The sequence below is a fragment of the Python bivittatus genome, unplaced genomic scaffold, assembly GCF_059951505.1.
Source record: "Python bivittatus isolate LINGU-HERP-01145 unplaced genomic scaffold, Pbiv_v1 ctg000020_np1212, whole genome shotgun sequence".
Taxonomy (NCBI): Eukaryota; Metazoa; Chordata; class Lepidosauria; order Squamata; family Pythonidae; genus Python; species Python bivittatus.
Window position 1 is genome coordinate 49,621,897 of NW_028277030.1, and position 23,909 is coordinate 49,645,805.

Below are 23,909 nucleotides of genomic sequence, written 5' to 3' on the forward strand. Positions count from 1 at the left end.
TTATGCCATTTCTTACATTATTTGATGCAAAGCCCTTACTTTTTAGAGTTTTGTTTAATCTGAACTAACAAATACTTCCTTAATCCATGGGTAACAGATTTCAAACTTCTTAGATCTGTATAAGTATTATTAAAATATTCATCAGACACAACCAAATGACCCAGGTGTAAAAGACATGCATTTAATATTAAGTAACAGGCTAAGTCTCTATCTGGATATCAGAAATGATCTAAATTGACAGACCTGGAAACACTTGCCAATTTCATAGGTGTCCACAAAGGAGGTGAGAGTGGAGAATGGTGAAACATGTATCATAGTAAACCCTGCCCATTATGTACTGGTGACATCACCACTTACATTTTCTTATTGTTGCATTGTCAGGGTTAGGGTTACCCTGTGGTCAAGCTGTTACAAATGACCCACACATCTTGTAGTATAACCTGATCTACTTTCTGTCAGCAACTGTAAGCAATATAAATTCACAGCGACTTTTCTCCAGTCAAAGACACAGTACAGACATCCTTATAACAATACTTCTGGGCTGTAAAATTATTACAGTGTTTTACATGTTAAGGCTATGCTCCTCTACCAAATTTATTCTTTTGAATCTGTAGTTTGTTTTAAAGAGTACAAAACAAAATGCATTGTGATATACTAAAATTTAAAACTGAAATGCACAAATTTTTTCAAGGTTTTGATTTTTTCTAAATATTTTAGTAGTTACTTTAGGCATCTGATACTTAGAACTTAAAACAGCTTTTTATCCCATTTGTACAGAGGATGCTTTGCGTGGTACATATGAATATTTGAGATACACACTAGAAACTATTGATGTAAATTAATTTGGCTAGGCATTTTTTCCTTTTGAACCACAGTTGTTGTGCAACCATTTTGTTTTCTACACTCATTTTTACAGTGTGCTGAATATAATGCTTGATTATAAAAATACATTTTACTTATAATAGAGAATCTTTCCTAGTTTTTTGGCAGATTGTTTTAAACACACACACACACTCTTTCATTTCCTTTGGGAGGAAGAATAGGGTAAATTAAAATATTGAAAAACAAAAGGAATAGCTTCATCCTGATTACAACTGTCAAGGGTGAAACAAGGCTGGCACCATTCTCGTTCAATGTTTACATATATTCATTAATTAAATTTCTACATGAGCTAGAAATACATGTCGCCAAACTAGCAGATACACAACTGTTCTGCTTTGTGCAGATAACACCATCGTTTTGTCCCTAACTCAAATTGGCCTCTGGTATTTGGACTAAGTGGTATAGATGGTCTATGAAAGAATGTTTCTGGGATCTGAATCACTCTTATCCATTAGCAGGTTAGATGAAGTAACCTCACTGAACTCAACAATGGCCAATAAAACATTTTCTTTCTTTACTTTCTTAGCAAGCAGCTTTATTTCTCTAGTAATGTTGCCTTTGAAACTCAGGCACCTGAGTGGTGTGGAGCTGGAAAGAACCTAGTCCCTGAATTTGAGAGAGAAAAACACTCAATAACTTTGCAAAGTAGCTTTTTCGCCGCCGCCACCCCCCCCCCAAAACAAGCCACAAGTACTTCAGGCAAAGTGAAAAGTATTTTATTATGGGGGGGTCAAATGTTTATATAGGGTACAGAAACAAATGATACATATATTGGATATATGTGATCCGTCAGAAAGCAACAAATCAAACAATAAAAGATATTGGTAATCTGCATCTCCTTTCCCACCTGGACTTGTTTCTTTAACACTTGCAACACCCAAGGACTTCAGAGTACAGGCCTATTGTTTAGTTTCTGAAAAGGCTAGTTTTCCCACATCAAAGGAAATGGCTTTTGGCTCAAAGGAAAAATACGGCTTCCTAAACCTAAAAGAGAGGCATAGACTGCCATGCTAGAACATTAATACCACCTTTCTTATAAAGCTAATAATGAAGTCTAACATTCCAGGTAACAGTAACATCTGTAAAAACCATCCACCACTACACTGAAAGTTTAAAGCTCTGAGTTATTTTTAGACTTTTTATCCCACCTTATTTTTATAAATAACTCAAGATGGCAAACATATCTAGTACTTCTTCCTACTCTCTTTCCCACAACAACCCCTGTGAGATGAGTTGGGCTGAGAGCAAGTGACTGGCCCAAAATCACCCAGCTGGCTTTCATGCCTTAAGGCAGGACCAGAACCAACAATCTCCTGGTTTCTAGCCTGGTACCTTAACTACTAGACCAAAATGGCTTTTTTTTTTTTTTTGGTCTAGACCATTCCTGCCTTCATCCCTTCCCTGTTATTACAGTAATCTACATTAAGAAGGAAATACAATATAAACAGGTAGTGGGCCATCCTGCCACCCTTACCAGGGAAAGGAGGTTACCCATCTGTTAGAAACCTCCCCATCTTTTCATCTACCACAATGAAAGGTAATGAAACATTTGGTATTCACTGGAATTAAGCTCTAGGAGTAAACTACTGAAATGTTATGGGACAAAAAGAACTGGAAAGATAATGCTGTTTGGAGAATATACCTGATACTGTTTTGAGAACAGCATTTAATCCGGCAAGGCAATTTGCAAAAGAAAAGATTGCAATAATGTGTTACATACTCAGAAACATTCCAAACTGTTAAAGATTCACTTCTGTCACCTGAAAAGAATCAGACATGATAGAATGTTCTTTAAATACTACTGTACTGTTTATTTCTGCTGGGCAGTAAAGTTAATGGGTAGCATTGCTTTAGCTTTTGCATCTGGTAATTGTCTGAAGCTGCTTACAGCAAAATTCAGAACAACATAGTAAAAATGTCAATCACTGTAATAGCATAAAATAGGAAGAATACTCAACCTGACTTCTTATAGCATGCCTCTCTAAGCAGGACAGCAGAATTTAGTTTTTAAACCTCTAAAAGGATGTTTATAAATATTTATATAAGTATATTTGTAAATGTTTAAATCTTTGTATGGATCCGTTACACTAGATTACAATTTTGCTTTATTAATACAGTACCAGCTTTGCCATTATAAAGAAGAATCTCAAAATTTATTTTTAAGAGAATCTATAAAAACACTTACATGAAACCCTAGCTCTTTTTGCTGCTACTACCCACTGATTTTTGGTATATTTTAAATCGGAATTTCTATTTCTCCTTCCCCTCTCACTACATTTAACCTATATTTTGATTCTGCTCAAAATGATCTTTTACCCCATGGAATTTCCAGGATCTTCTGCCCTTTCTATACATGGTTTGAACACATTTAGACTTTGAGACACTCCTCACTGAAGCATGCAGCGAATTCTCATAAAGTGCCATAGAACCGTACTGTACTACACACATCTGCTCCTACGTGAAACACATTTCCTGCAGCGAGAAAGAGCTTGGCAGCTATATTTGCTCTATATAATGTGCGTGAGAGTTGAACGAATACGCTGAATACAAAAAGTATAAAGGGAAGGGAAGGTGCAATACACTCTGGAGCGAGGTTTTAACTGCGGTGCAGGCGAAGGGAGAAAGATTGCGTTTTCCAAGATCTGTATCTCGCAAATGGCGGGAAGGAAAGCGCGAACCAGGTTCATATAAGAATTCATAGCGGTGAGAATTGGAATTTTACTTCAGCAAACGCCTTCGCGGCTACTTTGGAGCGGGCGCGAGATTGCTGCTGTTTAACTAGCAGCCGCGCGGGCCTGAAGCGAAGAGAGCGGATAATAGGAACGGAGATGCGCTTGGGCGAATGGAAGCGGCGGGCGGCCGAGTGCATCGACGAGTCGTCACAGTCGTCAGCCGGGCGATCTGGAGCCACCCGGAGCTGGCTTACGAGGAGCACCAGGCTCACGCCGCCCTGACGCGCTTCTTCGCCAGCCTGCCCGCGTCGCCCTCCTCGGGCGCCTGGTCGGTGCAGCGCAGCTACAAGCTGGCAACGGCCTTCCGGGCGGACTGGAAGTGGGACGGGGCGTCCTGCTCTCCTGGCGAAGCGAGCCAGGCGCCCCCGCAGCCGCGTCGCCTGGGCTTCCTGTGCGAGTACGACGCCCTGCCCGCCATCGGGCACGCCTGCGGGCACAACCTCATCGCCGAAGTGGGCGCCGCCGCCCTGGCGACCTGGAGAGGGAGTTGGCCCTTTTCCTTTCATGGCTCACCCGTATACACTGCTTCAGCGAGAAAATTACCGTTGGGTATATCTCCCTTTTCTTTCTCGTTTTAAAAATAGTCCTGGTCATTACATTTCGTGCTTGCAACCCTTTAAGATAGGGCGGGATTGGGGTTTTGCCACATCGCAGGTAAGTGCTAAGAGACGGCCATGCCTGCCTCCTCCAGTACCGGTGCGCATCCTCTCTCCAGCCCAGACAGAACCAAACGCCCCAACGACATTCTCAAAACAAAGACAAACCGTCAGCAACAACGTTCACGTGGACAGCTCGACGGTAGACCCCCCCCCGCCATCTTAACCGGAAGTTGTATGATCTGTCCAAAGTCTCTAAATACCAAATAATATGTAGGCGTATATTGAATTATCTTTAGAGACAAATGAAGATTTTTTTAAGCTGCAATATTATCTGCTTTTTAAGAGTGGTAGCTTGGTGGTCTGTTTCCTGACCCAGCCTACCTTAAAGGGCTGACACAGTCATTCTACAATGACATCCTATCTCTTGGCTGGTTTGGGGGGGTGGTAGGCAGAAGTTGAGGTGTGATTCCGAATTGTGACTCCAGTATTTTTGCTGATACTGCTACTAATTTAATGGTACTTTCTTTATAATATTTATAACATAAATAGTTAAAACTGCTGAGGCAGTAAGACAAGCAAATTTGGCTTACTGAAGGAGGTAGTATCATTCACTGCTGGTATAGTCTTTATTTAATTTATATCCCCTTTTCATCCAGGAGCTCAAGTCAGTGTACATAATGCTCTGTCCTCTTTTCCCCCAGAACAACCTTTTGAGGTAGGTTGGGCTAAGAGAAAATGATAAATTAAGTAATCTTGAGCCTCCTTGCTCCTAGTCCAGCATCTTAACCACTATGCTACAAAGGACTGTTCTACTCTGGACATGATTAACCCAGTATTCAAGTTATATATTTTTGTAGCTTCAGAAAGGTCCCTTTGTGGTACTTGAAAATTGAGTATTTTGGTCAGATTAATTAATCTTGATCTTCTGATTGTGTGACCAAAGGCATCTGTCTCAATAAAAAAATTTCATTTAAAAAATGGTTTGCAAAACTTACTTTTATTAGAAGTACCACTAAAAATAGGTATAGTACATTCGGAAAGTATTCAGACCCCCTTCACTTTTTTCAGTTTTGTTATGTTGCAGCTTGATACTACAATCGTTCAAATTCATTTTTTCCCCTCATTAATCTACACTCAGTACCCCATAATGACAAAGTGAAAACAGAATTTTAGAAATGTCTGTAAATTTATTAAAAAGGAAAAACAGAAATATCACACTGGCATAAGTATTCAGACCCTTTTCATCACCTGAAATTGAGCTCAGGTGCCTCCCATTTCTCTTGATTGTTGCTGGGCTGTTTCTACACCTTGATTGGAGTCCACATGTGGTAAATTAAATTGGACATGATTTGGAAAGGCGCACATCTCTCTATAGAAGGCCTCACAGCTGACAATGCATACTGTATCAGAGCAAAAGCCATGAGGTCAAAGGAACTGCCTGCAGAGCTCAGAGACAGGATTATTGCAAGGCACAGATCTGGAGAAGGCTACAAAAAAAATTCTGCTGCACTGAAGATTCTCAAGAGCACAGTGGTCTCCATAATTCTCAAACGGAAGAAGTTTGGCACAACCAGGACTCTTCCAAGAGCTGGTCACCCAGCCAAACTGAGCAATCGGGGAGAAGAGCCATAGTAAGAGAGGTGGCCAAGAACCCGATGGTCACTCTGACTGAGCTCCAGAGATCCTCTGTGGAGATGGGACAAAGTTCCAGAAGGACAGCCATCACTGCAGCCCTCCACCAAACTGGGCTTTATGGGAGAGTGGCTAGACGGAAGCTTCTCAGTGCAAAACACATGAAAGCCCACTTGGAGTTTGCAAAATAGCACCTGAAGGACTCTCAGACTATGAGGAACAAGATTCTCTGGTCTGATGAAACCAAGATTGAACTGTTTGGCCTCAATTCTAAACATTATGTCTGGAGGAAACCAGGCATCGCTCATCACCTGCCCAATACCATCTCAACAGTGAAGCATGGTGGTGGCAGCATCATGCTGTGGGGGTGTTTTTCAGCAGCAGGGACTGGGAGACTGGTCAGGGTTGAGGAAAAGCTGAATGGAGCAAAGGACAGAGATATTCTCAATGAAAACCTGTTCCACAATGCTCAGGACCTCAGACTGGGCCGAAGGTTCACCTCCCAACATGACAATGATCCTAAGCACCCAGTCAAGACAGCACAGGAATGGCTTAGGGACAACTCTGTGAATGTCCTAGAGTGGCCCAGCCAGAGCCCCGACTTGAACCCTATTGAACATCTCTGGAGAGACCTGAAAATGGCTGTCCATCGACGGTCCCCATCCAACCTGATTGAGCTTGAGAGGATTTGCAAAGAAGAATGGGAGAAAATCCCCCAATCCAGGTGTGCAAAGCTTGTCGCATCATACCGAAAAAGACTTGAGGCTGTAATTGCTGCCAAAGGTGCTTCAACAAAATACTGAATAAAGGGTCTGAATACTTATGCCAATGTGATATTTCAGTTTTTCCTTTTTAATAAATTTACAGACATTTCTAAAATTCTGTTTTCACTTTGTCATTATAGGGCACTGAGTGTAGATTAATGAGAAAAAAAATGAATTTGAACAATTGTAGTATCAGGCTGCAACATAACAAAATTTTTAAAAAGTGAAGGGGGTCTGAATACTTTCTGAATGCACTGTATATTCTGGCTTAAATTAGAATTTAAATTTGAATCTGAGAACTCATTTCATCACTGTGTATGCTTCCATTTTAACTTTCTAACTAGAATTCCACATCAGGTATCCAGATTTTTACAACGTGCTTCAGAGAAAAAGCTTGGAGCAAGCATATGTAGAAAATGGAGAGCATTAGGTGGAGTTTTCTAAGAAAGCTGTATATGCTGGTTCATTGGTAAGATGGCATTTCCACTTAATTGTTAATGTATGAAAATCATGGGATTCCTACTCATGCTTGCAGTAAAGAGAGTGAACATGTTCAATGCTGTAGTTTATGCTTATAAGATGGCCAGAGGTCACTTCCTCCCCATGGAGCACTTTTTCATAGGCTATAGGATAGTGAGTTATCTTTCTCCAAGGCTAGAAAGGGTTTTGATCACAGAAAAGGAAATGTCTCTCTGTGCCTGAGGACAAGCTATTCCATATGTCAAATAGACTGTATGGGGTGAGGTGGGCAGGAGGCATCTGGAAATGGATTCTGTATATGAAGGCTCCTAAGCCCACCTTTCTTCACCATATCCCCAAACCAGGGGAACATTTACAGCAGTCATTCCTCTGATTGGTATTGTGTATGTGTGTGTGAGAGAGAGAACTAATGAATGAATGAAGATGGGCAAGCACGGCTCCTTCTGCCATATTAGTCTGCCATTATCAGGACGATTCTGAATTCTTCAGAATGCTGTAAACAAAACATTTTTGTAATATCTATTCTCTGATTCAGGCTCAAATTACCCTACTTCGTTCACATTATGTGAAGACCTAACTCTCTGAAGAAGACTCTAATACTGGGAAGGGTAGAAGAAGAGAGAAGCAGAGGGTGACCAGCAACAGGATGGATGGACTCAAGTTACAGTGGCGATGAGTGCACCATTGGAAGACCAGGTTAAGGACAGATCATCATGGAGAAAAATCTGTGTTTGCCTAGTGATAAATATTGAAATACCCACAATGGAGGAATGGATTGTAAAGTTGAAAGAATGAGCAGAAATGGCAAAACTGACCTGTTTGGTCAGGGATAAAGCAATAAGTACTTTTATAAAAGACTGGAAACCTTTTATGGACTTTTTGCTGAAAACAGAAAAAAAAATGTGATTTTTGGATTTGCTGATTGAAAAAAGGGGTTGAATATGGGACAGAAGGGATCTCTCTAATGTAATTTGAAAGAGGGAAGAGGGATAGTAACTTTGTAACTGCTACAAAGATTGGAAGGTGCTTTAATTATCTTTTTTCTTTCTTTAACTGTATTGCTTGTTTCGCTTTTTCTTTTATCTTTTTCTTTAACTTTATATATTTTCATGTTTATCTTTTATCTGTAAAAATTTTCAATAAAAATTATATATAAAAAAGAGAAAATCTATGTGGTTGCTAGGAGTTGAAAATGACTTGCTAGCACATAATTCTGTTATTTGTTTGGAGATAGGGAGGCATGTGTATTAGCAAAGTTTTTTACAATCCATTGAGAGGCCTTTTTTTTTTTACTATTTGTTCATTAAAGGCTCACATTGTTTTTTCTACAGAAGGTGGATGTCAGTGACTTTGGTATTGCTCAGAAAAATATAACTGCATTGAAGCTAATAGAAAGCAAGTTTTGCTACTCTAAATTAGGAAAAGAGAACGTTTCTTACTCCAGATGTTGGACTTCATTTCCCATTGGCTTAGACAGCATGGGCAATGCTCAAGGACAAATGGAGTTGAAGTGTCATGCATGCCTGTGTAAATTAACTGATTTGAAACCAATTGTCTTGTTTTTAAAATGAAGTTTTGACCTTTAAAGCCCTTCATGGCATGGGGCCGGGTTACCTGAGGGACCGCCTTCACCCGATTACATCTACCTGTCCCATCAGGTCCAGCAGAAGAGGTATGCTGTGGGTCCCGTCTGTGAAAGAGTTTCATCTGGCAGAACCAGGAGATGGGCCTTTTCTGCCTTGGCATCCCCCAAGGTGAAATTGACCCCATCCTTGATATCCTTCCGGAAAGCCTTCAAAACATGGCTGTGTCAGCAGGCTGGGGATCTCATGGAAATGGATATCTAATGAGATGGCTGCCTTGCTTTTAACATCAATCTTCTCTACTGTCTTGCTATTAATATTGTTTATGTTTTTAATTGTACTTGTTCTAATATTTTGATTTTATTATTGTTTTTTATTGTGTGCCACCTAGAGTCACTTTTCTATGAGACGGGCAGCTATATAAATATGATGAATAAATAAATATGATGAATAATAAAACTTACCATGAAGTGTATAGAATGCTAAGAATCATGTTTAGCAAAATAACAATTTATTTTGCTAAATAACAGGAAAATATTATTACTATCCAGTTGTTTCTAGGCTTCATGATTCTTTACCTGTCTCTCAAGAGTTGCCTTTTATATGAAGTATGCCATCCAATGTAGAAATCTTAAAAGCTTGAATGGGAAGTTAAATCTCCTAGGCCTATACTATTAAATGCCTATGCAGAGAGATATTAATGTCTTTACAATGTCTCAGCCATTTCTATTGGTGAAATTAAGTCTAAACTGGGAATCATTCACCTGCTTAGTCCTATCTCTTCCAAAGTGCTAAATACCAGAGATTATGCAAATAATTATTGCTCTTAAAGATTTTAATATTAACATCTGTCTTCCAGCAAACACACACACACACACACACACACACACTCCAAAAACAAAAAACTAAAGTGCTTCTAATGTTTCAAAGCCCACCTGGATTTGAAACATAAGGAGTGTGATATCTGAATAAAAACATTTATTTATTTGAAAATTGTTTAGAAGAAAATACTGGCTTCTGTTTTAATGCTTATGTAAAATTCAATGCATCATCTCAATTTTTAATATGTAAACAATACTTTATGATTAAGTTCATGTGAGGTATCCAGTGGAGCCCTTGGAGGCTAATCAGCTGCTGCTTCTCTACTGTGTCTTTATTTAGAAAATGTTCTCCAGTGCAACAGTGTCACTCTGAAAAGAAGGAACTATCATTGTCACTGATCTCTGCCACCCTAGTGCTGTTTCCTCCATTGTTGTTCAAAAACCACCTATTCATAGAAGGAACCCTTCTGCTGGAATCAGAATATCTAACTCTAATAGAGTGTTTTAAATATTTATGACCTATATTTAAGCTGACAAATTTCTGTGAGGCAGGAACAGTGAATTGCAGCATTCCATATGTCATTGGATCACAACTCCCAGCAATCCCAGTCCACATAGCCTAAGGTGAGGGAAGTCGGGAAATGTAATTCAGCATTTAGAAGGTCACAGGTTCATCACCCTTGCCATAAGGCATCAGTAAAAAAAAAAAGGATTCGATTAAGTAGAACATGTCATCTGTGATACTGCTTACAATAATCCCATAAGATGCATCAGAGTAATCCACAAAGCTGATGCCAATATATATCCTTTAAAATGTCAGATTCGTTGATTTAAACAAAAAAGTGTTCAATTTAGGCACCAGCAGTACTGCTAATTCAGTAAATGGCCTTCAGAAAATGTTTTTCTATCATTTCATAATAATTTTAGGTATTCAGTTTTCTGCAGAGTATCAAAGTATCAAAAATATTTTCTTTACTAAGGCAGAATATTCTAAATAAAATAAATAAAAGCTTAGCATTTACACTTTTAAAATTAAGTCTTGTAAAGTAGTTGTAGAGTACCTACATTTGTAATTTATCTACAGAGACACTGATTTTTTAAAATAATATTGATGCTTTTGAACTTTGGTGTTGGAGAAGACTCCTGAGAATACCATGGATAGCCAGAAAACAAACAAAAGGATCATAGAACAAATCAACAGAGAGTTCTTACTCAAAACAAAATGACCAAGCTCAAATATTTTGGAGGCATAATTCAAAGTCCCCTGGAAAGGTCTATAATGCTGGGAAATGTGGGAAGAAAGAGAAAAAAAGGACAACCAGGAGCAAAGTGGACAGACTCAATTATAGTGGCAATGTTAGAAGATCTGATGGGCCAGACTGGGGACAGATCATCCTGGAGAAGGTCTGTCTATATGGCTGCTAGGAATTGATTCTGACTTAATGACACATAATCAATATATTTACATATGAAAACAAAATCTTAAAATATAGTCCATTTCTGTAGCTGAACTACAAATGCCATAATTAGACATTTCAAATGAGACATTTAAAACATCTTGCCTTTTATAGTCCTTTAGTAATATTTAGCACATGCCTTTTAAAATAAAAACACTGTTCAAAGTGTTTGAACCACTTTGCAAAAGGTAGGCTTTTCCCTTCTCCTTTGCTATTTCCCATCGAAACCACAAGAAAATGAATAGGAGAGTAATTTAAGTGAATTTCATATAAGAGTACAAACATTATCAGGCAGAGTGAAGAACATTCAGTTTCCACTTTCAAATTTACTTGACTGTAATTTCATGTATGGTGTTATTGCATGTAACACATAGAAAATGGCTAAAGAAAAAAAAAGTAATTATGAAAAAATGGACCAATATATCATATTAAATAAAATATATGCTCCAGGGAATATTATTCTGGAATACTTGTCAATGGCATGAGTGTCAATTCTCATGCTGCTATATCTCTGGACTTTCCTCCTACTTGAATTTCCTTCTGATCCAAGAGCCAGCTGGACCATCATTCTGTCTTCTTTGCCTCCATTCTCAGACACATACTGCCCTAATTCGTTTACTTCTCCATCACTGTAACTGCCATCCATCCCTGTCATTTGCTTTGGCTGTGGGATTGCAGAAGCACAAGAAAGCTGTGGAGGAGAGAGAAAGAATGGCATTCAAATGGACAGAGCTACATACGCTGGTTTTCGTTGGTTCCTGTCATAGTTATATATTACTTTGCTTTAAGTTTAAATATTTAGTTTATTTTTAAAACCATTTTATGCATCTGTATTAATATCTCAGTTACACGACGTAGCTCCATATGATGGTAACATTTACCTTCTCGCATTGCTTCCGCTCTTTTCGCTCTTGCACCGTGGTCAGGTAATTCACCGCAGCGTACTCTAATACTGAGAGGAAGACAAACACAAAACTGACCCAGAGGTAAATGTCCACAGCTTTGATGTAGGAAACTCGAGGCATGGAGGCATTGACACCAGTGATGATGGTAGACATGGTCAGTACCGTCGTGATACCTAAGGATATTACAATTATCCATTTGAAGATACCCATTTTTTATTTTTTAAGAAAATAACATGTTGACTTAAAGATCTTATTTGATCGTGATGAGCTGCCATCTTTATTCATGCTTCTGTATTTTTATGGGAAGCTTAAAGCCTGTTTGTGCACACTCTACACAATATTGTACAGGCTGCTGCATGGATGCCTTGAGGATGGTTAATTCAGCTTTCTTGGCACAGAACCAGACTCAGGTTGCCATCCTAGACACACTTTGGGGGAGGAAGTAAGACTTGAACACAGCAGGGCTTATTTCCGAGAAAATAATTGTTGGATGGGATTGCACATTTGCAATCTAAAGCAAGCTTACCTCTAATTAAAAATAATGTGGTTTAATGGAGCTTGTTTTCAAATAAACACAAATCATATATACCTGTTAAAATATTTTTAATTTTTAAAATAAAATATTAAATATTAAAATAGTCCACGTTATTCTGTCTGTCTGTCTGTCTGTCTCTCTCTCTCTCTCTAATCTATCCTCTATATCTATCAGCTTTCACCTGCTTCTTATCCTTATGGCCAGCTAAGAATGCAGTGCCCTGTAGGGAAGAAGAGGGGAGGTAAAAACATCATAACTATAGTTACTTGTCAATACAGGGTCTCCTAGATTGCAGTTGCTCTAAATAGAACAGAGATAGATACAGCATACGCTCACTTACCTAAGGGAACTCTTGCAGGCACAGCACGACGGTCTATCCAAAAAGAAACCCAAGACAACATGACCATCAGAGTGGCAGGGAAATAGGTCTGGAGTAAGAAGAAGAAGATGTGCCGTCGTAACGTGAAGTTGATGAAGAGACGGTTGTACCAACCTACGAAAGAAAGAGGGAGAACTAGTTCATAATCAAGAGCACCAGTGATAAAAAACACATAAATGACGTTAAACTGTTACAGTATTTCTTTTCATAATACTGTACCGGTTTACTTTGAATTATTACCAAAACGGGGGACTCCTCACCATTCTGTTAAAACATTAATAATATGCAAGTAGTATTAAGAACTCCTGTGGGTTCAATTTAGATATTTAAAAAAATTGAGCAAAAGATACTGATTTCCCCAAGTTTGGTGAAATCGGATAGACCCATCCCAAAGTTGTTCATGATTCTCAGCCAAGCAATTACTTACTCTCTTCATGGTTTGTGGCATATGGGTTTTGTGGCCAGGCTGGCTATTGCTGAGCCCGTGTGAGTCAGCAGAAGGAGAGAGGAAAGAATGGGAGAAGAGGCTCAGGCAGGGCCCTGACGTCCATCTGTGCTGTCACGAGGGCAGCTGAGCTGACCTGGCTGCTAGCCAGCAATGGAGGCAGCATTCTCATTGGCCAAACCTAGCGTACAGGTGTAGGGGGCTAAGGCCCTGGGGGGAAACCCACCTCCTCGGTTGCTGGAGGAGATGCTGCCGGTTTGAGCCACAAAGGGGGAGAGAGAGAGATGCAGGATGGAGAGACACATTGCCACATTTTGAGCCTGGGCCGCTTTGAGGAATTGAGGCAGTAGGTGTCTTGGAGTGACTGTGTGGGAAGTTGGTAGCAGGAGAGAGACATTGCTGTGAGCGTCTGGGCTGCTAGAGTGTGTAGGTGCCATTTCCTGGCCCCAGAGGGAAAAGGGGTGAAGACATTAGCTGGAGGCTTCCCTGGGAGAAGAGAAGCAAAAACCCAAGACAGAGGGACCTGCTTCATGCACACCCAAGGCAGACAGGGACAGAGACAGGCCTGGAGACCTCGGGGAAGCCCCACACTGAGAAGGGTGAGCAAAAGACCCGGAGGGAGGCGTATCTATCAACAGCGATGCAGAAGGATGGCTGCCGAGGTCCGAAAAAGCACCAAGAATTAAGTACATAGCAAAATAAATCACTCAATTCCCTTTTCTCTCTTTCTCTCTCTCTTTCTGTCTCTCTCATAGTGAAAAGCTGAGGGGGAGGAAGGAGGAGAAAGGGAAGTTTTGGTAGCTAGGCAACAGAGCGGGTGGATGCTAACAAATAGTCATGAGAAACAGGTAGAGAAAGACGCCAGGAAGTTTGGAAAGTCTGCTGCAAATAGTTCTGTTTTTTCCCTAATTTCTATAAATATTCTTGTACATAGTGAAAAAGACAAAAAAAGCCTCCATGGTCACTGTCTCTGAAGCAATTGTTCTCCTTAAAGTCGCCTTCACCTCTCGCTGTCAAAGTGCCCTCAGTCACACTGGAACAGGTGGACAAGTGGCATTCTGGCAAATAGAAGGGTCCTAGTCCTATTAAGTTCCATTAACAGTCCTGTTCGTAGAAGAATTAATTCTGCTCTTTCTTCTCTCTAGCCTCTCTAACCTTTCTATGTGGAGATGTTAAGAATTTATTAAACTGAAGCATTTCTTCAGGCAAATTATTATCTTTCAGCACATCACTTTTAAGTACATGATAAACAATGATAAAGCCACTCTTGAATGCAACAGTAATCTTGCCATGGAAATCTCAAATTTGCAAATATTTTGGTTATACAATCTTCTTGGGTTATATATCTTAAATCTTCTTATACATTTAATTGTAAATAATATATGCAATTATCTCAATTAATGGTTATATTGACTTAAAATCCCTTGTCAAGGAGTTGGTTTTTAACTACAAAAATAGTTGTGAGGGATTCCGAGGACCACTGTCTAGTTTTGTTGTCAGGATAATAGTAGGCAGAAGCCAAGTTTTTCCATCTTCCAAACCAGAAAAGGTTAAGAAATTATTTGTTGAATTTCTGGAGAGGTTGTAAAACATGATATTTTGGGGGGTCAGTTTAAAACTGGGATTGTCTACATTTGTTTAATTTCAGCACTGTCGTATTTTTCTCATATTTATTTGTATTTTCAAGTTTCATTCAGTTGTGTTACTTTGAACTACAGGAAAAGCTGTCTAAAAGTTATAAATAAATACATAATCTAAGAAATGTAAATAGATCAAATTGCTATGGACACACAAAGCAGCAGATGAAAAAGCCATTCGGTTTTTAACATGCGCACCATGATTGCCTTAATTCATATGAGTTACACATGCAAGGGTGCCACGTTGGCACCCGGGTCATAACTATAGCTCCAGATTCCAGCTAAAGAGGCATTCCAGCTACAGTACAGGTGGAGATAGCATAACTACCTGCCCAGTGGCACTCTTTCATGGCGGGGGGGCAGCGCCCCCAGCACTCCCAGAACTGAGGGTGGAGATCCTAGAGAGGGGTCTGGCCAGATGGTGTGGGTATGTGTGAGGGACCGGCCTCCTTCCTCCCATTGCTACAGAATCCAACCAATACCAAGTTACAACGCTGCACACAGAGATGTACAATTCAAGCCTGAATTTGGGATTCATCTGCTGAGCTTTTGTAGGACAGAAAGCAAATGAATTCTCATTGTAAAAGCATGAAGAAATAAGCTTTGTGATCCAAGTTCACTTACCTGTGCTGCTATAGAAAGCAAGCTTGGTGGTAGTATGGAACTCTTGGATAAGGAACTGAGATAATGATATTCTATCATCTGTTTTCAAGGAATCATTTCCATTCTTCCAGTACAGCATGAGATCATCTTCAGTATAAGCATCTACAGAGGGAGGAATTTTTTTATGGCAATGAATCCAGATAACACAGCCCAGTGCAGCCTTCACCAACCTGATACCCTGTAATGTTTTATATTTCAACTCCTGTATCTCTCATCCTATCTTATATACAGCACATTTTAATTCTTGTTATTACAAGCATATTAGCAGTTCTTCCTGGTCTAATTTTTTCTCCAACCAATACTCTTAATATCAATGATGAGGGGCAAGTTTTACCCCTTCAATATTATTGATAGCGGCATAACAAAAAGCTGGCAATTTTTTTTTCTAAAAATGAAGTTGGACAGCTGCCACTTTATTAGTACTTAACATGAATAATTGTACATCTAACTTCAGCACAACACCTTATCATCACTGTTTTCATAACATATAAATAAGCAAAGGGTTGTTTTATAATTTCCAGATTATTTACTAAAATCTGCACTATAGGTTATTTACTTTTTTAAAAAAAGCTTTTAAAAAAAATCTGGTCACTTTAATGAGAAGTAGCTAACCCAGTCTAGACACAGATCCTAAGGGACTTAGAAGGGAAAGAAGGCTGAATTTGCAAACAATGTCTGCTACACCTACTGGAAGAATAGCATGCAAGCCTACTTAGAAGTTACCTTTAAGGAATCAATGTATGGCTTTTAGTACTTGTTTACTTACAGCTTTCAATTTCCAGTGAACATGTCTGTGTGTCAAGGGGAAAACGACTGAAATCCATGTTACACATTGCTGTTACAGTGACCCTAGAAACACAGTAAGTATATTTAATATGTCTTACTATTAAAATGAGAAATGGGGGAAGAAAAGAGGAATTACACAGGTTAGATCGACATTCCATTTCCAACATGTTTTAATAGGGTGCTGCATAATAGGCAATGAAATTTTGTTGATGCTTAATTATAGTAATTCCCATTATATTCAGTGAGATATACACTCAGAATTGCAATCTAAAGCAGCGGTATAAATATTGAGTACTGTTAACCCAATGACATAATGGAACTTACTTCTGAGTAAACATGCACCGACTATGTGCTGGCAATCCTAAACATGGTACCTTAAATCAAGACTCCACTTCCCACAATAGAAGGGCTTCTGCTATATGTGTTAGGGTTCTGATCTATCTACCATGAATGATAGATGAATTCCACCTGGAAGCACACTGGGAGCCAGTGCAGCTTGCAGGCAGAGGTTAAGATGGGCGTATTGAGGTATGCCAATATACAAAGTGCCACCACATTCTGGACCAGTTGCAGCTTCCAGATGGTCTTCAAAGGCAGCCCCATTTAGAGCACATTGTAGTAATCTACTTAGGAGGTGTCTAAGGCATGAGTGACCATGAACAGTACCTCCCAATCCAGGAAGGGGTGCAACTGGCTCACCAAATGAAATTGTGCAAAACCCGTCTCAGCCACAACTACCACCTGCTCTACAAAAAAGAGTTGTGAGTCCAGGAGGATCCCCAGATTGCATACCGATTCTGTTCACAGTAGTGCAAGCTCATTCAGAACCAAAGATGGAAAAGCAATAGATCCAGGGGCTCTTAAAACCCACAGCCACTCAGTCTTGTCTGGATTTTGCTGAAGCCTGTTCTTCCCCTCAAGGCCTCCACAGCCTCCAGGCTCTGAGACAGAAACTCCATGGCATCATTTGGTTGGCCTTGGGTACAGATGTAGAGCTGGGTATCATCAGCATACTGTTGATACCTCACCCTGTGCCATCAGATGAGCTCATCCAGCAGCTTCAAGTAGATGTTAAATAGGAGTGGGAAGAGCAGAGAGCCCTGAGGGACTCCACAAAGAAGGGGCCGTGGGTGGATCACTTTTCCCCACATCACACCAACTGGACACAGCTCTGGAAAAAGGAGGAGAAACAACACAAAATTGCCTCCCACTCCTAAATCCCAGAGTTGGTCCAGAAGGATACCATGGTCATTGATGTTGAAAGCCACTGAGAGATCACAGAATCTACCTCAAGGCCATAATCCAGCTTGGAGTGAATCCAAGCAACTTTATCTAACAGAATATTCCCCAGTGGCCCTAAAGAAAAACTTCTGGTTTGACTCTCCCCAAGAGGAGTCAGGTCATTCTGAACAGGGCTGCTGCATGATTGTCTGCGTATGCAATAAGGGTAGAGAAATCTTAACATTTTGCTGCCCTAACCACCACAAGGTAGGCCTTAACAGAGGCTCTAACTTGCATCCACTCCTTGTTGTCCTTCAGTGACATTCCAGGCATCTCTTCTTGTGTTTCATCTCCCTCAGCTCCTCAGTAAACCAAGGGAAGCTGCAGAGTCAACAAGAGGAGAGAGGGTATATAGGCACAATCTGATCCAGGGCCCCAGCCGCCCTCTTATTCCAAGCAGTGACTAAGGTTTCAGTTGGACTGTGCACCAGACTTTCAGGAACAACCTCAAGCTCCCTCTGAAACCCAATAAGGTCCATTAGTCATCTGGGTTGAACTGGTTGAAAAGGTCCAGCCTCCCTGACACAAACAGCAGCACTAGGGCACTCCAGGCACTCAGAAACCACAGACTCCTTCCTCCCACCTCTGAGAAGGTAATTTAAGGTCCCCCAAATACACAAAATTACAAAACAGACATATTGCAAACCAAAGGATTTAGAATTTAGGTTATTCTGAAGGAATAGTGAGATATCAAACAGATATTTACAATAAAAAGAGGAGATAAACTAGATTGTATAAAACTTACTAGATAGATAGATATATAGATATAGATATATTTTTAAAAATGTGGTAGAATTAAATAATATACAACATAAATGCCAGGGAAGCCTGTCACCAAGGCCAGTCCAAAAGCCACAAATCCCCAATCAGAGGAGCACCCCTATTACTCAGAATCCAGCAAACAGTTTTTAAGCCATATTTAAAGACTAAATAGTCATCCATCATCCAAAGAGCAAGTACATGTTGTGGGGAAGTACCTGCTCATACAAATAAACAGCATATAAATGTTAGCAATAAATTAATAATTTCAGTGGCACTACATTTCATTTAGTTTGATTTAATTTGCTCTTATTAAGTTACTTAAACCACCAAGGTGGAAATTAAATGTCTCAAGATAACCACCTATAATGCTCAATCTAGAGTTGTCACCTAAAGTAATTACATGCTATTCTGAACTTAGATTATATCATGTCATTCATTTATATTTTAATTTGATACTTAGTGGTTTGAGAGTAACACATAAAGTGAAGAACTAATTCTGGGACAGACTTGGGGGATGTGCGTCATTTTTCTTCATGTGGTACTAGTTTATGCTATATATAAGTATTCTGCAGTGAAGATAATGAAGCCACCCTGACCTCAAGTGTCCTCAAACTATCAGAAACAAAATAAAAGGTGACTGAATTACATTTCTGAATTTCATTGCCATCTTTTATTTTTATCTATTATGTTTTAATAATTTGGTTGTAATTTGTTTGATTGGTGTGAGCTGCCCAGAGTTGTTGAGAGAGGAAGCATACAAGTTTAAATTATTATTATTATTATTATTATTATTATTATTATTATGGTATTTTTGTTGGTCACACAGTCAGCCAATGTTTAGACTGGATTTGGCATTTTTATCTACCTATCGAGTCCTTCCCAAGAACCTGGGATAGGCAGATGTTGTTGTTTGATGGTGTTAGAGGTATCGTCGCAGGATGTAAGCTGTCCCAAGTAAAGTTGCCTTTTGCAATTGACTGATGGTGAGTTGGTCAATGCTGATGGTCTTCAAGTGGTACTCCAGATGTTGTTGACTATTATTATTATTATTATTACTACTACTACTACTACTACTACTACTACTACTACTACTACATTTTACCTCAAGCTGTAAAGCACTTTCCCATCTGGCTGTACTCGAAGCATGACATTATCTGTCGTTGTGTCATGGATAAAGGAACGCTTGGAATGGACAAAGAACATGTCGGGCACCCAGATCTTTTTCACAAGTCTGCCATCAAAGGTCATACTTTGGTTATTGGAACTTGGAAATGATAATCTTTCATCTTTCCAGTAATGTCTCAGGTAAAGGGTCATGGTGAAATCCTAATGAAGACCAAAAATTGGAAAAAGAGACTTTTTCATTGACAAATATTATTTAATCACATGCAGCAAATAATAAAAATACAAAAACACTTAATGGAATAAATGTTTAAGCACTTAGTGGAATAAGTAGTTACAAATAAAAAAATTATCATCCACTTTTAAACATGATAAAAATTCTCTTGAAATATTTGATAGAATTGTAATTATTTGTAATTTTTAAAAAACATAAAAACCATTTAATGAATAAAACTAAAACAGGCCCCACTTTGATACTGCAAATTTCAACACCTCCACTATGTTATATTAATCCTACAATAAATACATTCCCTGCATGGAAGTCATAGTAGTACTCCTAAGTGACACTTTCACAAGTATGTAGATTTGGATCCAGTAGCAGCTCCTATGCTCTTCTAGGATGCTCTTGTGGGAATTCCCCTGTTTATAAATGTGTTCAAAGGGTTATAATATTTGTGAATGTTTTCCTGTTAGATCAAGGATGTTCAGCTATTTCTGAGCCAAGGTTTGTGAATGGCATTTGAATGGCATGCAAGCAGCTGAACTGCAAAAAGCATTAGGTTCAAACAAAACCTAAATTTGATTTCATTTTATTTATATTTATTGAAAATTAAATATTGTTGATATAATTATTACCCAGCCATGTCTATAATAATTTACCCGTTCTTTCCTGTTAACAATTACAATTTGATAGCATTTTTGTAAATCTTAGGGAGTTGCATGTAGCTTTAGGTAGATCCTGGAGCATCCGGTTGCATACTTCTGGATCTGAAGTTGTTAACTTTATATTGCATTTCCTGAGCATTTGTGGGAGGGGGATGAGTTTATGGTGCAGATGATTGGCTTGTACCAAAAGACACTGCCTGAATTACTTTTGTAAACAGATATGAATATGCAAAAAATACTCCCTTGAGTACTATCTCCAGACATTGCTGATCTCAATAAATGTCCTAGAGCTCAGGGAGTCCCAGGTGTCTTTATGAACAATGAAATGAATCATATTTCAACAAGCCATTTGGAATCTGAGTCATACATTGGGTACTTACCATGTCAACCTCTGAGATACTGTCTAGGCTTTCAACTTGTACATCAACTCCAACAGGAATTGCAGGGCCTGGAGAAACATAGAAGCATATCTATGTCAACCATTAGGATAGATATTCAAAAAGACAGAAAGCATTTCTGTAATGGAATTTTTTTTATTTATAGAATTTTTAAGGCCTCCCACTCACAGTTTGGGACTCTGGGTAGAGAACATTGTTAAAAAGTCAAAAACAATAACATCAGAAATAAATACAAAATGGACCTATGTAGCACAGTACAGGCAGTCCTCGGTTAATGACCACTTATTCACTGACCGTTCAAAGTTACAATGGGGTTGAACGAGTGGTACTTGTGACTAGTCCTTGAAGTTCCAGCCATCCCAGCAGCCCCCAGGGTCATGTGATCGCAATCTGGATGCTTGGCAACTGGCTTGCACTTATGATGGTTGCAGTGTCCCACAGACATGTGATTACCATATGCAACCTTCCCTGCCTGCTTCCCATAAGCAAGGTCAATAGGGAAGCCAGCAAGGAAAGTTGCAAGAAGCCCCTGTAAGTCGCTCCCACTCCCACAACTTTTTCTCCCAAGGAGCCCGGCTACACAGTATAAGATCCTGGGGATCTCATACTCTGTAGCACATGCATGCCCACAGCACAATTTAATATCATCATCACACAGGTAATTGTTGACTTTCAACGGCAGTTAGGACTGGAATTGCGGTTGATAAGCGATGCAGTGATAAAGCAAGACATCACGTGACCATGTTGCTTAACAACAGCAGTTCTGACAGTCCTAGTTGCCATTGTTAAGCAAGGACCATGTGCATCATTAAGCAAGGACCTCAGATGACCACGACTTCGAATTTCCTGCTTGGGAATGACAGAAATCACAATCACATGACTACGGCTTGCTGTGACGCAATTGTCAGCTAGATGTCAAGCACCTGGTTCATGATCACATGACCATAGGAATGCTGTGATGGCTGGAACTCTGAGGACCAGTCATAAGTCCCTCTCGTTCAGCGCCGTCATAACTTTGTTTGCATGAATGGACGAAACTCAAGGACTACCTATATTGATCATATTTAGCCTCATGCTGGGAGATGGCCTCACCCAGTGGCTTCAAGTAGATGTTAAACATTTCCCACACAATCCCTGCCATCTCACCCCCAACAGGACCCTGTTTTTGCAGCTTAACAACAGGCAGAAATTCAACTGGTAAATTTCTCAGTACCAGGATGCAGTGAAAGAAAAACCTAATACAAAGTTTCGGTCTGTCCTACAACTATTAGCAATAGTTGTACCCTTCAAATTGTAACTTAAACTTATACGAAGGACACCAGGTTGGAAATGGATACATTAAAGTTACAGTCATCTCTTCCAAAAAAATGCCCAAGGTCTGAAAAACTACATCAAGAAAAAGCCATTCTCTGTTTTAAGCAAACACTTACTGTACATTTCACAGTATACAGTGACTCTTCCCATTCATTTTTTGTGCAAAACCAATGCAATGTTTTGTCAGGAAGCAGTGGAGGAAAAAATGTATTATCAACCTCCTCTACCATACCTCCAAAGCCTGGCCGCATGCTGAAGTCATGGTCGTCTATTTGGAGAAGTTGTTCTGATTTTATCAGTGGAGATTTGGTGATATCGGGACTTCGTTTCAGTATAGGGCTACGTGGCAGGGAGACAACAAATGCATGTCTGTAAAACATTATTCCTTAGTTTGGGGGTTGGGCCCCCAATGAATCAGAACAGATCAGAGGGTTAGAAATAAGTTTTTCATATTTATTCTGATGAACAATATCCATAAATATTCAAGAATGAGGATTTTCTCTGGATTGTATGATAGAGTCCCTGAGTTCACTGAAAAGGCTGGGAGCATCAGATAATTCTTGAATATGTGGGACCCACATGGGGTAAATGATAAAACACATTTCAAATATTGCAGTCCCAAAACAGAGCAAGCAACAGAAGTATGCAGTAGATTGGTATCTACTGATAAAGACTGATGGGATTGGGGTGGGGTGGGGTGGGGTGGGGTGGATTGGAGAGCTCCACACTTGGGCTGTGTAATACTTCCAGTTCAAAGGCAAGAAGGTGCTTTGGAGTGTTTAGGGATGTGAATGCAGCCCTGCCTGCAACTTCTTAAACCAGCTGGTTTTTTTTTTCTGGAAACAGATTGAAGCTGGAAAGGAAAAGAGGCACCTGCTTTCAGGAGTTACAGACAACAGGAACTATGTGAGCATCCTTTATGCACTGAAGCATCATTTTGCCTTTGAAACTGAAGGGTTGCACAGTCCTAGGACTGGGACTCCAAGATGAGAAATATGTTTTGGGTATGCCATCCTCACAATCTGTTCTCCATCCCTTCCCCACCCCAAAATATACAAATATACACATATTCCTTCCTTCTCTTTTCTCAGGTCTCCCCCTTATTAGGAACAGCACATATGGAGGTTTAAAAAAAGAATAAAGGAAGATTGATGATGAATTTGGGAACGTTCTTGGCTGCAAGGCTCTGGAGCAGCCCAGCAGTCCCATTAAACCTCCAAGTGATATTCAAGAAATCTGCAAATTCCCAGATGCTTAACAACAATAACTAAAAGTCTCGTGAAGGATGTTAGTGGGGAATCAGGCTCAGAACTCATTAAAACTCATTCTTGATCTGTGGCTGGTCCCTAATTTTATTAAGTGCCAGTCTGCTCTGAAGGGTTATTTTGGTTTTGTGCTTCAGGTGCTAATAAAATAGATCCCAAACTCAGGAAGTCCTCTTTTCCCTAGCATATAATCCACCTAATGTACCTTTATACCAAACAATAGCAATGGAGGGAGAGGAACAGACAACATTACACTTGTAAGAATTTCTAAGGTAATTTTGCAACAGCTTGATTAAGGAGAAGCATTAAAGAACTATGCATCAGATAAAAACTGGCTGCAGTTGAAAAATAAAGTAATGATTTATGATCTCAACAGAGTTGGAAGTATAGAAGCCAAGTACTACAAAAGCCAAGTGTCTGAGGGCAGTCCAAGTGCTCAGAACATAACATTTGCAGGCCTTGAAATTACTCAGCAATAGTCCCATCTGAAGAACAGACTGAGCAGATTGAGACTCTGGTCACAATCATATTTGAAATGGAGGCGTGGAAAGCTATTTAAACCATAGTAATTATTTACTCTTT

At 39.6% G+C, this 23,909-nt stretch overlaps 2 protein-coding genes across 5 annotated transcripts in view; one reads left to right on the forward strand and one right to left on the reverse strand.

Annotated features, from left to right (window-relative positions):
• Positions 1 to 9,107, forward strand: part of PM20D2 (peptidase M20 domain containing 2) — a 37,627-nt gene extending 28,520 nt beyond the window's left edge. For 2 of the 3 annotated variants that reach the window (XM_088138409.1, XM_088138404.1), the window contains one exon: positions 7,625 to 9,105. In XM_088138409.1, the coding sequence (XP_087994535.1) occupies positions 7,625 to 7,674 (50 nt within the window). In that variant the 3' untranslated portion in view covers positions 7,675 to 9,105. Of the gene's footprint in view, positions 1 to 7,624 lie in introns of all 3 variants that reach the window. The other variant, XM_025174238.2, reaches the window with a different exon arrangement.
• Positions 9,108 to 9,868: 761 nt separating this feature from the next.
• On the reverse strand, positions 9,869 to 22,328 carry GABRR1 (gamma-aminobutyric acid type A receptor subunit rho1). 2 transcript variants are annotated; one of them, XM_025174211.2, is made up of 8 exons: positions 22,295 to 22,328; positions 20,731 to 20,798; positions 19,446 to 19,669; positions 16,281 to 16,363; positions 15,476 to 15,616; positions 12,731 to 12,883; positions 11,832 to 12,028; positions 9,869 to 11,641 (listed from the first exon to the last, which is right to left on the reverse strand). In XM_025174211.2, the coding sequence occupies exons 1-8, from the start codon at positions 22,311 to 22,313 to the stop codon at positions 11,351 to 11,353; spliced, it is 1,176 nt and encodes a 391-aa protein (XP_025029979.1). In that variant the 5' UTR covers positions 22,314 to 22,328; the 3' UTR covers positions 9,869 to 11,350. The 2 variants fall into 2 exon arrangements, with proteins under 2 accessions (XP_025029979.1, XP_088006946.1); XM_088150820.1 differs by having other exon boundaries at positions 11,826 to 12,028; positions 22,295 to 22,313.
• Positions 22,329 to 23,909: the final 1,581 nt, after the last annotated feature.